Source organism: Lontra canadensis, unplaced genomic scaffold (genome assembly GCF_010015895.1).
Source record: "Lontra canadensis isolate GAN:19392208 unplaced genomic scaffold, GSC_riverotter_1.0 scaffold110, whole genome shotgun sequence".
Classification (NCBI taxonomy): Eukaryota; Metazoa; Chordata; class Mammalia; order Carnivora; family Mustelidae; genus Lontra; species Lontra canadensis.
Genome location: NW_022631104.1, coordinates 3,089,148 through 3,102,866, shown reverse-complemented (window position 1 = coordinate 3,102,866; position 13,719 = coordinate 3,089,148). Strand labels below are relative to the sequence as shown.

The following is a 13,719-nucleotide window of genomic DNA, read 5'->3' as shown; positions in this document are numbered from 1 at the left end:
CCAGCTTTGCGCAGAAGAGACAGGGAGAGGGTGGCTCTCAGGGAGAGCATGTAGCCTCTCCTGGGACGGGCAGCCAGACCCCAGCGTCTGCACTGCAGGGGGAGAGGCACAGCCCTCAACGCCCAGGCGCTGCGTGAGGGTCTGTTTGGCCCATGTGGGGTTCTTCTGCTGGGGGGGATGGCCCAGGGCACACACACCCCGTCTTCACACCCGCATGATCAGCCTGTGACACTCCATCCCCGCGTCTCCACGTGCCAGTCGTGTGGGAGAACCCAAGGCGCACAGGGCACAGTGTCATGAGGGCCGCTGTGGGAAGGGGAAGGGGAGTCCCTGGGGGGCTGTTGCAGGGAGGGCGGGAATCCCAGGACCCTCTGCCCGTCCCCTCCCCCGCTGCCTGGGAGCTGGTCCTGGTTCCAACCAGGGATTCCCGGGAAGGGGCATGGGGTGACAGGCAGTGACACACGCAGCCCTCGCCTCTGCCGAGCCCTTTGCACACAAGTCCTCTGCCCGGTGATGGGCACAGTGAGAGGGGCCGGGTCACTTCCACTCTAGGAGTGCGGACTAACTTCTCGCAAAGGGACATCATTAGAAACCACCCCCCCATCTCTTCCGTGAAATTCCATCCTCCCGCTGATTTTTCTCACCTTCGATTTGACGTTCACGGGTGACTGAGCCGTTGGCCCCGGGCTGTCGAGGCGGTGGTGTGCTGCTGAGTCAAGTGGCGGGTGTTCGACCTCCGCCCGTTCACACGTTGGGTTTGTTCGTCCGGCGCCCGCTCGTGGGTGTTGAAGCACTTCTCTGGTCTCTTCCCCTGCAGAACGCCTAAAGAAGGAAGAAAAGACGCGTCAGGAGCTGGAAAAGGCCAAGAGAAAGCTGGACGGGGAGACCACTGACCTGCAGGATCAGATCGCTGAGCTCCAGGCGCAGATCGACGAGCTCAAGGTCCAGCTGGCCAAGAAGGAGGAGGAGCTGCAGGGCGCGCTGGCCAGGTCTGCCTCCTGCCGCTGCGGGCCGCGTGCTCACCCAGGGTCTGGGGCTGGACAGGAACCCGGGGCGAGGCCACGTCGTCTCCTTGCTGGGGGTGTGATGAGGCACCTGGAGCAGCCGGGAGTCCCTGGTTTGCGTCAGGTTAGCAAGAAGCTCACGTAAACCAACCTGGGCCTTCGCACGCCAGGATCCCGAGTCGTGACCCGAGGTCCCTGGAAATCCATCCCAGGAGAAATTAGTTTCCCATATGACACGTGTTGGTTTCTGTGCAGCAGAGATGAATTTCAGAAGTTGAGCAGAAATTTCAGAGATGACCCCCACACCTAGAGCGTGATTTGCTTTTAGGTCCTAAAGTGTCACTTTTGATAGGACAGAGGTTTATAACTGTTCGGCTGCATGGTCAGGGATCTTCGAGTTTTATTTATAATTTATTACAAGAGCGTACGTCTCCTAACAAGTTGCGTACGTCTCCTAACAAGTTCTTTCTAGTCCTCTGTCCCAGTTGGTCTTTGGCCAGACGATCTGTTTTCTCTCAGAGCTGAGAGCTAGAATCTAGGAGGACAGCTGTCCACGCAGGCTGTCCCGTCCCCCGGCGCCCCTTCCCTCTCCGCAGACACCCCCGCCCCTCCGGTCAGAAGGTCCACGGGCACGGAGCGCAGGGACGTGCCGCATCAGGGAGCGAGGGGACTGCAGGTGTGACGGTGGCCTCCCCCTGCATTCCAGGTGCGTCCCTGGAATCACAGGAGGCGGACAGTTTGGGCTGGAGGCCACCTTGAGCGGTGGCCTCAATCTGACACTTCGCTTGAGAGGAGATTGTTTCTGTCCCGATCGTGAAAACGAGCCTGTCCGTCCTTTTAACGGAGAATCGTCACCCTTTGGCGAGGGGGCTGGCTCGGTTCCGGTGCGGGCTCTGCTGCTCCTGGCTCTGGGGGGCGGGGGGCGCTGCCCAGACGCAGTCCCTCGGGTGTCTCCGCAGGGGCGACGACGAGACGCTGCACAAGAACAATGCCCTGAAGGCGGTGCGGGAGCTGCAGGCCCAGATCGCTGAGCTGCAGGAGGACTTCGAGTCGGAGAAGGCTTCGCGGAACAAGGCGGAGAAGCAGAAGCGGGACCTGAGCGAGGAGCTGGAAGCGCTGAAGACGGAGCTGGAGGACACCCTGGATACCACGGCTGCCCAGCAGGAGCTCCGGTGAGCGGCGGGCGGAAGCGCTCTGGACGGGCTGGGGGCCTGCCTTTCTGCTGGCATTTTGGGTGTTTCTTGCTCTCCGGGAAACACCGGCAGGTGGACGGGGAACAAAACAGCCGCGGTCAGAAACAAAGCCGCGTCCGGGCTGCGGCGGGATCGCAGGGGGCAGGTGCACCCCGCAGAGAGCTGGGGCGGCCCGGCGTGGGACCGGGGAGCATGGGTGGGATCAGGCGTGCTCAGGCTGCGGCCGGTGATGGCAGCGGGTGTGAACCACGGGAGCAGACAGATGAGAAGCGAGCTGCGCACTCACCTCGCAAAGACGGAGAAGGGCGAGGGCAGGACCCGGACGGGAGTGCGCGTCGGCCAGAGGCATGTGCCGTGGGACTGGTGAGCCGACAGGCAGGCACAGGCGCATGCGGCCGGAGAGGATTCCCGCGCCGAAGCCTCAGCTCAGAGGCCCCGCGGAGGTCACAGGAGAGCTAGAGCCCCAGGCTGGGGAGCAGGCTGGGCAGAGGGGCTCCTCTGAGCCCTGAATTGGAAATCTCCCACGTGGCCGCCGGGGCCGCCTCTTGTCTGCTGCCTCCTCGTGCCAGGGCAGGAGGGCCCCCCCAGGTGCCGTGGCTGCGAGATGTGGCTGGCTGCGTGTGTGCACACACACACACGCGCGCGCGCTCCCGCACACCTATCCGGGCTGCTGCAGGCTGTCCTCGCTCTGAGGTGGCAGCTTAGGAAAGGCCTGGAGTAAAGCAGGTAGGGCAGAAAGGGAATCACTTAGGAAGACAGGTGTGGGCAGAGAGGAAATGACACAGAGCCACCAGGACAGAAATGTGGGGGTGCCCTTCTCTGGAGAACAAGGGTGGGCTCCTCCCGGGGCGTGGCTGGAGAGTGACCTCACAGTTCTGCCCGGGAGGTGGAGGTCGGATTGCAGGCATCAGGGGGGCGATCGGTGGTGAAGAAGCAGAGGTGGGGGGTCCTAATGGTGTGTTGGGCTTTGCCCGTGAATGCACGCGGCTGCGGCTGCGTGTGGAGGTCCTGTCCCCCGAGACACCGGGGGGCCTCTGCTGCAGCCCATCAGCCAGGCAGGCCCGCCTCCCCCGTCCCCCAGCAGCAGAGCAGCTGTGCTTCCGGCAACGTTAAGTCCTGGCCTTCCCCGTGAAACGTCTAAATTCCAGAACCTGGAAACCACGGAGCTAGACTTTGTTGAAATAGCCATTCTCAGCTGGACTTTTGGCCACAATAGGGAAAAAGGCCTTGATCATTTTTTCCATTCAGTCTTCGAAAAGAAAAAGGAAAAAGCACACGTGCGTCTTTATTGAACCACGTCTGTGCTCAAACAGGCGGGGAGGGGACTCCGCTCCTGGGGGGCCGCTGTGCAGAGACTCACAGTGGCCCCCGCCACACTGAGCTAGCGCCCAGGCCCGCCGCTCTCGCCGAGGACCCCCTGCCTGCCCGCCTGCTGGTTCTTCCCCGGGCAGTGAGTGCCGGGGTCCACGTGAAAGTGGCCGGCCTCGGCTCGGCCAGCGCCTCCCGCACACTCGGCACGAAACTCCCTGTAGGACTTGCCCGGAGAGCCGGGGGCGATTGGGTCGATGAGCCTGGAGGAGGGAAGGAAGGGCTCCTGGACGGGGTGTCACGTAGGAGTTAGGAGCAGATGTTTTCCCCGGACACGACGTGCGGGGGGAGAGCTGCTGTTGCTGTCGCATCCTTGGAAGTGCTGGTCGTTCGCTGGGGTGAGCTGAAGTCACCAGACGGAAGGTGTCCGTCTGTCTGGGCCAGCGCTTGCATCCGGCGTCTGCTTCCTCTGCTGGTCCCTTTCTCTCGAGGAGACTCTGGGGACGGGGCCCCACCGGCCTAAACCCACAGAATCTTCACTGATGCCTTCTGTCCAGCTGCCCTGTGAGCCCAGAGCCTGCGCTGGGCCACTTGGCACAGCTGACCTCAGCCCCCGGGCCCACCTGGTCCACTGGGAAAGGGAGGCGGATGTGGCCACAGGGTCCACCCCCGAGTCAGCGTCCTGCTCTGACTCCTGACGTCCTGCGGCCCTGAGCAAGCGGGGGTTCGCCTGGCCGGTTTCGGGCTCCGCCAAGCCGTGTGCCCACACGGACAGATTGTGACGTCTCCGCAGAGCCTCCTGGTCTCCCCGCTCACTGTGTGTGCGTTACTGCAAAGCGTGAAAGTCCTGGAAAGCCGCGCAGAGACAGAGTACTCTCGCATGACCTTTGCTCCCCAGGTTCAGGCTAGAGGAGCCCTCAATTCACCTTGGGACGTTGAGAGCCCGGCTCGCGTCCCTCTGAAGTGTGGACACCCTCTGAGCCAGGGGTGCGGCCTCTCCGCCTGCCTTGAACTCCGCGTCCCTCCGCCCCCAGCCTCAGCCGCCTCCGGAGGAGGTCTCGGGACGGCGCGCCCCAGCTGTCCCCACTTCCCAGGCTGGGTGCGGTCCCACCTTTGTCGGGACCAGCGTCCTGACTCCTGGGGCCCTCACCATCCCCTTGGCTTTTGAAACCTCTTCGGGACTCCCCTTTTCCAGTTCCGCTGCGGTGTCGGCTGGTGCTGGGGCAGCCTGTGTGGCATCTCGTGGTAAGCGAGTCCCGGCCTACAGGCCGCCGGGCTGCCTAGAATGGTCTAAAGGCCCATAGAGGTGTCACACTGTGACTGTCGTCGCACAGGGAACTGGAGCCACGCTTGGCTCATTCTGGAAGGATTTCTGCTCTCACAGTAGTGGGCATGCGGCCTTCTGGAACGTAACAGGCCAAATAATTCTCTCAAAGGAATTCACGTAATCTGTTTTCTGTGACCCTAACTACGTCCCAGATGTACCAAGGGCTGTGAGGGGCCAGACCGTGGTGCTTCCCTTGGGCGAGCCGCACAGCGGCCCCAAGACCCGTGCTCTGGTGACCCTCGTGTGCAGACGGACACACCGAGGTGGAGAGCTCGGGTGTTCAAGGTCCCGGAGTTGGCACCATGAGAGCCGTAACTGAGCCCACGTCCCTCAGCTCTGGGGCGAGCAGAGCACATTTAAAACCAAAGCAGCACCTTAATAGACGTACTTTTCTAATTCAGGGGCACCTGGGCGGCTCAGTGGATTAAGCATCTCCTTTTGGCTCAGGTCATGGGCTCAGGTCCTGAGATGGAGCCCCGCGTCGGGCTCTCTGCTCAGCGGGCAGCTGCTTCTCCCTTCCCCCCGCTCCTGCTCATTCTCTCTCACTGTCTCTCTTTCGAGTAAATAAAATCTCCTAAAAAGTACGTGGTCCAGCCGGCCCGCTGGTCCTGAGCTGCTCTCTCTGAAAATGCCTTCGTGCAGCACCAAACGGGAGCAGGAGGTCGCGGAGCTGAAGAAGGCCCTGGAGGAGGAGACAAGGAACCACGAGGCTCAGATCCAGGACATGCGACAGCGGCACGCCACGGCGCTGGAGGAGCTCTCCGAGCAGCTGGAACAGGCCAAGCGGGTGAGCGCGCCCTGCGGGGCCGCCCCTCCCGGAGCCACGCGCCCTGCGCTTGGGGTGTGCCGAGGAACTGGGCCGCCCGGCCGCCGTCCACATCCCACGGTCCTCCCCGGGCGTTCCTCCGGCAGCGTCCCCTCCTGACGACTGAGCTGGAGACCCCCAGCAGCCCGAAGTCTCTTGTGCTGCCAGTCCCCGAGTCCTGCTGTCTTTCCCCAGGCCGCTTAGCCACCCTTCCTCACCCCGCTCGCCCCTGCTGTCTCAGGCCACTGTGCACGGGGTCCCCATGCCTGTCGCCGTGCCCTCTGTCTCACGTCAGCTTCTGTCCTGACCACGCTGCATCTCCTCCACCCTCGGACCCCCCGCCCTCCTCCTCCCCCACCCGGCCACCTGCTGATCTGTGAGCTCACGGCAGCAGTGACAGCGTCAACGTCCACATGCATCCGTCGCCACACTGAGTACTGGCCACACGGTGCCTTTGCCACCTTGTGGGGTAGCCTCTGTCCGCGGGGTGCAGAGATTACCAGGGGGTCGCACAGCCAGTAAGCGGCAAGGGGGAGGGAAGCCAGGGAGTCTGGTCCCGGAGCCCCCATGGAACCCTGGAGTGTGGCCTCGAAGTCCCGGTCCCCAGTCCCAGGTCATGAACAGTGGCACGTGGGACAGGAGGCACCCCGTGTCGATCCCCCAACACCAATAAGGATAAAGTCTGCGGTGCAGTGAGCCTCTAGGTATCTGGGTCTCCTCCCCTAGGCAGCGTGCCCGGGGGGTCCCTGCTCTAGAAACCTCACCCTCTGAGGAGAAGGGAGGTTTCCGTTGAGACGCCGACGGCAGACCACGCAGCGGGCGCGACCCCACCGAGAGGAAAAGCAGCGCCTTGTATGGAATGTTCTAAAAATAGCACATTTCTCTTCCCTTGCCTCCTAGTTCAAAGCGAATCTGGAGAAGAACAAGCAGGGCCTGGAGACAGACAACAAGGAGCTGGCGTGCGAGGTCAAGGTGCTGCAGCAGGTCAAGGCCGAGTCCGAGCACAAGAGGAAGAAGCTGGACGCGCAGGTGCAGGAGCTCCACGCCAAGGTGTCGGAGGGGGACCGGCTCCGCGTGGAGCTGGCCGAGAAAGCCAGCAAGCTCCAGGTAAGCCCAGGGCAGGCCCCCGTGGCGGGCACGCGCCCCGGAACCCCGGCCCGGCTGGGCCACTGCAAGGTCACGAGTACTTGAGTAGACGGCAGGAGGGCACGCGGCGGCTCGCACAAGGGGCACGTGACTCTGGTCTCGGGGGTCGTGAGTTCAAGCCCCACATTGGGTGTGGAGAGGACTTAAAATCAATAAATACTATTTTTAAAGACGATCAAAATCAAAATCAGGCGCCTGGTGGCTCAGCGGGGTAAGCTCGGGTCAGGACGGACTCCTGTGCAGTCGGGAAAAACCATCCGGCAGCTGGACGTTGTCGTTGGCGGGGGGGATGTACACTCTCTGTTGCTGTAAACCAGTCCCAGAGCTGCAGCCATCAGACGCCGGGACCGCCCACAGGTCCTCGACTCACCGGGCCGACTCCCGGGATGCCATGCGTGGTCCTGCTCACAGCCACAGTTCTTACAGTGGCAGGATACAGAGCAAATGAGTAAAGGGGAGAGGTGGGAGGCCCTGAGGACACCGAGGGCGAGCTCCCAGCAGTCCCCTCGCAGACAGCGCCCCCCCCCCCAGCGCCCCGTTCCTCCAGCAGCGAGCCAGGACCGTGTGCAGGGAGTGCTGTCTCCGGGGAAGCTCGTGGAGACTCTGCCCAGCGGCTTGTTGGGGGGCCGGTTCCATGGGCCCCTCTGCCTGCCAGCGCTTCAGATCCCAGGGGAGCCGGTGCCCCGTGTAACGCAGTGTTTACACCCGCCTGCTTGGCACAGTGAGCCTATTTTAGGGAATGGTAGGCACTTTCTGGAAGTCGCCAGCCACGGGCCCTGGTAAAGGCCACAGTCTGCAGCCTCCTCGGTGAACTCTTCCCTGTATGAGTGTGTCCTCCCGCATGGTGTGTGCTCGAGACACAAGATGGTAAACCATGTTAGTGACTGTCGTCACATGTTCCCGGCTGTGGCAGGGAGGCGAGCCGGGCATACCTCCGGCTTCCTGTGAGGGCGCTCCCCTCCCATGCTCACGCCGCCCCGGGGCCTCTGGGAGCCTCAGAGACGCTAGGGGCGGGCCACCCTCTGGGAACCCCCTGACAGCTCACAGAGCCAGAGCTGAAGGCTGGTGGTCTCTCTTGAGTCCAGAGCCCTCCACCACCACACTGTCGCCAAGACTGCAGACGCGTGGGCCCTCCAGAGGAACAGAAATGTCATTGGCCTGAGTCACGTGTATTGATGTGTCCTCTGCACGCCTCCCTTTTGCTAATATGACCAAGGGACAAACCCAAGCGAAGGGGGCCCCGCTGCCCCTGAGGAAAGATTTCATGGGGACTGGAGGGGGGTGGTTAGTCAGGAAATCTGACCATAAGAGATAGCTGAATAGACGTGATAAATATGTACAGCCAGATTTTTAAGCCTAAAAAGTACTAAAGACTAAATACTAGGAGTTGAATTTTTTTAATCTCTGTAGTAAAGTTGCCAAGTTCTGTAGGAACGTGAACGTACCGGGCCCTCCGACACAGGGTTAATGCACCTTCGCGTGAAGAAGGACCAAAAGTACAGCATCTGCTGATCTCCGGGCCTCTTCCCACGGCAAAGCAAAACCCAGGGGATTTAGTGTTCCCTCTGCCCCTTCAGGATAAAATGACAAGGGGGCACACCGGAGTCAGGAGAACCCCACTCCGTGTGTGGCCTCCGCCATTACGCGCCTCCCCATCTGTCCAGTAGAGACTCGGACGTTGTCTCGCGGCGGCCGGTGCTGGTGGTGGGGCAGCAGACCCCCATGAGGGAAGCCTGCCTTAACGGGGCTTGGCAGTTGCAGGGTCACCCCTCCCCCCACCGATACTGCTCTGTTTGTGAGCATGTACGGGCAGAGAGTCTGGGCCCTTCCAGTCCGCTCACTGGTGGACTGACGCACGGAATCTCGTACTCCTCGCAGAATGAACTGGACAACGTGTCGGGTCTCCTGGAAGAAGCAGAGAAGAAGGGCATTAAATTTGCTAAGGACGCAGCCGGTCTCGAGTCCCAGCTACAGGACACGCAGGTAATCTGGGGGTCAGGGCCCCCAACGGTAGCTGTGCCGTGTCTGGCGTCTGTGGGCCGGTCCCAGGGCGGCTTTCCGATCACCTCTGGCTTGCGCTCCACTTCTATCCGGAGCCATCGTCCTGCTCAGGAAATCGCAGACGCTCGCACCTGGACGCAGAGCCCTCGGTCCCTGTCTGGCGGCCGCGAGGGCAGCCTGGGTGGGGACCCGGACTTGCACACGGGTCCTGCCTGGGAAGTGGTTCAGGTAGGTGGTTGTCTGCGCGCGCAAGCGCCGCTGGCCGTTTGCACCAGGACTGTTTCGTTGTGGCTGAAATTCCGTGACCCTGACCTCACAGAGTCCCTACCATAAAAGGAGAGGTTGAAGCTCACCGAATCCTACCATTAAATCTTGTATCAGAACATTCCTCAGGAACGTCTTCAAGCCCGAGAGGAGTCAGGATAATGACACTGATGGGAAAATAACGCAGCACTTTTTCCTCAGAGTTTTCCATCTTCTTTGGATTCAATTTTCTAACTTCCTAGTTTACTCGCTAGGTGCTGCGGATACAGGGTAAAAACCTCAGACAAGCAGCATTGGCATGATTGGGGCTCATGCTGTGCCAAGACACATCCTGGTCAGAGCAGAAAGCCTCCGTGCGTGCCTTTGAGAACTTCCTAGTCTGAAAGTCAAGGGAAAGACACATTTGCATTGACATTTGAGAAAAAGGAGTCTGGCAGAAAGGGCAGACAGTGGAGGGGCAGCCCGATCCTACGGGTGATCCTAGTGAGAAATGCCCAGTGCTTGATCCTGGGGGCCAGGCAGGGGAACAGAGCAGAGGGTTTGCAGTAGCTGCGGTGGCGGCATTTATAAAACCACCACATGCGTTTCCGAGTCCTTTCCGTGTCCTAGTGTCCCCAGGTGTTGCTCCTCCAGGGAGGGGCTCTGGCGTTCGTGACCTGCAGCCGTTTTTGTGGCGGCGCCTGACGTGACTTCGCTCTTGACCTCTTCCCGCCGACAGGAGCTTCTGCAGGAGGAGACCCGCCAGAAGCTGCACCTGAGCAGCCGCATCCGGCAGCTGGAGGAGGAGAAGAACAGCCTCCAGGAGCAGCAGGAAGAGGAGGAGGAGGCCAGGAAGAACCTGGAGAAACAAGTGCTGGCCTTGCAGTCCCAGGTGCGCGTCCCCCCGGGAGGCCGCGCCGGCCCCGTGTCCCTGCCGTGCCGCGTCCTTCCCTCGGCGTTCAGGACAGTTAATTAGGCTGAACTAGATGAAGGCCAAGAGGGGTCCTTCCCTTGACCCAGCCATGGCGGTACCACGCTGGTGGTTACAGTGCCGCGAGCATGTAAAAGAGAGCCCCAGGGCCGTGTCCGTGCTTGCCCCCAGTCATCCCTGTGTGGGTTTCCAGCTCAGAAAGTCAGTGACGGGCAAAGGTTCGTTTGCTCAGAGCCACACACACTATTGATCTGGAACTCGCTTTCTCCCCGTGCCTCACCTGTAAAAACCAGCGCGGTGGTCTGACGTGGACCTCTCTTCCCGTAAAACCTAGCTCGCGGACACCAAGAAGAAAGTAGATGACGACTTGGGGACAATCGAGAGTCTGGAAGAAGCCAGAAAGAAGCTTCTGAAAGACGTGGAGGCGCTGGGCCAGCGCCTGGAGGAGAAGGCTCTGGCCTACGACAAGCTGGAGAAGACCAAGAACCGGCTGCAGCAGGAGCTCGACGACCTGACCGTGGACCTGGACCACCAGCGCCAGATCGCCTCCAGCCTGGAGAAGAAGCAGAAGAAGTTTGACCAGGTGGGTCCCCCGCACGCCGCGTCCCAGGCGCAGCCCCAGCCGCCCACACGGTCTCCTCCGGGCAGCGCCCTGCCGTTGGCAGCTTATGGTTTACAATGAAATAATTAGCAGTTAAAGTAATTTTAGTCGAAAACCACACTCACCTGTAGAGAGTTGGAAAAGGAGAAAGGCAGAAATGAGGGGACACCCGTCCCTCCTGGGGCTGCGCTCGGCTCGAAGTCCGAGCCATGGAGAAGGAACAGTGCCCCCGTGACTCTTGAAACCTCGTCCGCCCCCCGCACAGCTGCTCGCGGAGGAGAAGAACATCTCCGCTCGCTACGCGGAGGAGCGGGACCGCGCTGAAGCCGAGGCCAGAGAGAAGGAGACCAAGGCCCTGTCCCTGGCCCGGGCCCTCGAGGAGGCGCTGGAGGCCAAGGAGGAGTTCGAGAGGCAGAACAGGCAGCTGCGGGCAGACATGGAAGACGTCATGAGCTCCAAGGACGACGTGGGGAAGAGCGTGAGTAGCGCCCGGGAGCGGTCCTCGGGGCGGGGCAGGGCAGGCCACCCCACAAGCGCCTGAAGGATGCCGGGAAGCCTCGCCCAGCCACGAAGTGGTCCGGTGGGGCGGTGTTCCGGCCGGTGCGTAAGGAGAGGGTGACATGCCTAGAGAGAAGCTGTCAGAGGCTCTGCAGGGTCCTCGTGGCAGTGCTCGTAGATGGGGAGGCCTCAATTATTGGCGTCCCTCCCGCAGGCCCTCCCAGCCTTCCCCTGCGTCGTGGTGGGGGATGCTGAACGGGCGATGTCCTCGGCCCCGAGTCACAGGTAGTAGTCACCAAACACAAGTACCGCGAGGGCCCCTCAGACCGGGGGCAACGGGACCCTGGCAGGGGGCCAGAGGCACCTGCTCTCCCTGACTAAGGCCTTCCCAGTTGAGACCCTTGGTCTTCCCAGAAGGCTTCAAAAGCTCTGGGAACTCGTTCATGGTCTGGAAATTTCTGCGATACTGTCCTTTTACCACATGCACACAGCACGAGAACAATGATTTGCACGTGTCCCGTGCCTGCCCCCCAGTGCAAGAGGTGCAGAGGATGGCAGCCAGGCCAGGCGTGGGGGTCGGCTCTGCCCCAGCTTCTGTTCTCCGCTGGAGAAGCCTCTTTCCTCTTGAGCCCAAGTTCCGTCATGGACAGGACACATCTCCCATTTCATGAGGCTACGGCACGTGCTTTGAAAAGCTAAAGTCTCATTTATCGTGGGATGTGGGCGCCCGGCCCCATCATGGAGGAGGGAAGGCCCTCCCACCTTCCTGCTGGGTGTCCGACAGCCTCTGAACCCTAGGGGTTCAGCCCCAGCAGCAAGAGACCTCTTAGAGCTGAAGCGGCCGCGGTCACACAGTAGAGTGTAGAGCAAGGACCCCGCAGTTGCTTTCATTTTCTTTTTTTTTTTTTCTAATCAAATAAGCTCTCCGCCCAGCATGGGGCTGTAGCTCCTAGCCCTGAGATCAGGAGTCAACCCGGGCGCCTCGTCCGCTTGTTCACGTTAGTCGTTCGCTAGAACAGTCAACAGCCCCACATCCGTTCCGCACACCCCGCTTCTGAGCCTGAGAAGCACCAGGCGCTGTGGAGACCCCGGGGCCGCCTCACACCCGGCCTCCCGCTGTCCCGGGGCACCCCAGAGGGGAGGCATGGCACCTGCGGGGTGTCTCAGGGGAGAGCACAGGGGCCGTGGGGTGGACACACTTGGCCTGAGAATGAGGTGGATGTTTGGGACGGGACCTCTGTCCAGAGAGAAGTCGGGCCTGTCCCCCAGCAGCCCGCTTCCCAGCCCCAGCACGCCATCGGACGCACCAGGTGCCACATGCAGTTGGGGCCCCAGACCAGCTCTCTGATGCTGAGCTCGCTCCCCTGCTCTTGGGCTCACAAAGCTCGCTCGGCTTCACGGTCACTGGAGAATAACTTGGTGACTCCGGGGCACTCGTCAGGGAGGAGCTCCATCCCGTGTAGATGGCGCGCTCCGGAGTGAGGGGGGCGGCCGGGCGGGTGGGGGCGTCACGGGAAGCTGACCCGGGGCGGGGAACCGGGGGACCTTCGTGCCACACGGGGGCCTCTTCCCGCCACTTCCTGTGCTGCAGGTGCACGAACTTGAGAAGTCGAAGCGGGCGCTGGAGCAGCAGGTGGAGGAGATGCGGACGCAGCTGGACGAGCTGGAGGACGAGCTGCAGGCCACGGAGGATGCCAAGCTGCGGCTGGAGGTCAACATGCAGGCCATGAAGGCCCAGTTCGAGCGGGACCTGCAGACCAGGGATGAGCAGAACGAGGAGAAGCGGCGGCTCCTGGTGAAGCAGGTGGGTGGGAGGCCGCCTGGTCTGGGGGGCAGGAGCCCCCCGCTCTCCGAGCGCGGTGCTGGGTCGGAGCGCGTGAGCGGCGGCGAGCCAGCTCCAGGGGTCATTTGCTGTCTGAGGTTCGTGTCCCTGTTTGACTCCTGCTCCCCCGCACCACCGCTGCTGGTCACGAGCCGGGACGCTGCGCGGTGACGACGCAGCCGTCGGCGGGCGGCTTCGGGTTCAGCGGGGCTTAAACGTGTGGGAAGGAGAGGAGCCGTCCGCAGGGGCCGAGGGCCCTCGTGGCACCAGGCTTGAAAGGGCAGAAAGCCAGCGGATTCTGTTTGGTTTTAAAAAGCCAATCGTGTACGATTCGTACACTTTTCTGAGCGTATGTCGGATTTCTAACTTACAGGTCCACTTTCAAAACGAACTGTGTTTTGACAGTCCCTCGGAGTTGACGGGGTCGTCTCGGATGGGGCCCATTCTGTTCGGTTACTCCCAGGGCCGTAACACTTAGCGTATCTGCCGTTTCTTGCTACGTGACTGATGACCTCAGACTCCGTGACTGAGAACAGCACCTACTTAGCTCCCAGTCTCTGTGGGTCCCAATTCTGAACCGACCTGTGGCACTGCACCTTCTGAAAGCCAGACTTGGGCTGGCTGCCCCCGCTGCCCAGGGTCCTGGCGGGAGACCTCGGCTCCTTGCCGCGGGGCCCCTCCATGAGCCCTTGAGTGTCCCTGCAAGAAAATGTCTCCCGGTTGTCCCCTGTGTCCATCATCTTGGCTAGAAGCTCGAGGTCAAGGACTCCGCCTTCCCTTGGGCCCTCACGGTAGTCTGGGGGAGTGAAGGGGCCTGCAGGGCATTACGGTCAAAGACCT

At 61.7% G+C, this 13,719-nt stretch overlaps 1 protein-coding gene across 8 annotated transcripts in view; it reads left to right on the top strand.

Moving 5' to 3' along the window:
* Positions 1-13,719, top strand: part of MYH10 (myosin heavy chain 10) — a 119,515-nt gene that overhangs the window by 94,815 nt on the left and 10,981 nt on the right. For all 8 annotated transcript variants that reach the window (XM_032840005.1, XM_032840002.1, XM_032840003.1 and 5 more), the window contains 9 exons: positions 818-989; positions 1,964-2,176; positions 5,475-5,619; positions 6,538-6,744; positions 8,662-8,766; positions 9,767-9,919; positions 10,293-10,541; positions 10,825-11,037; positions 12,649-12,861. In XM_032840005.1, coding sequence (XP_032695896.1) covers positions 818-989; positions 1,964-2,176; positions 5,475-5,619; positions 6,538-6,744; positions 8,662-8,766; positions 9,767-9,919; positions 10,293-10,541; positions 10,825-11,037; positions 12,649-12,861 — 1,670 coding nt within the window. The remainder of the gene's footprint in view (positions 1-817; positions 990-1,963; positions 2,177-5,474; positions 5,620-6,537; positions 6,745-8,661; positions 8,767-9,766; positions 9,920-10,292; positions 10,542-10,824; positions 11,038-12,648; positions 12,862-13,719) is intronic.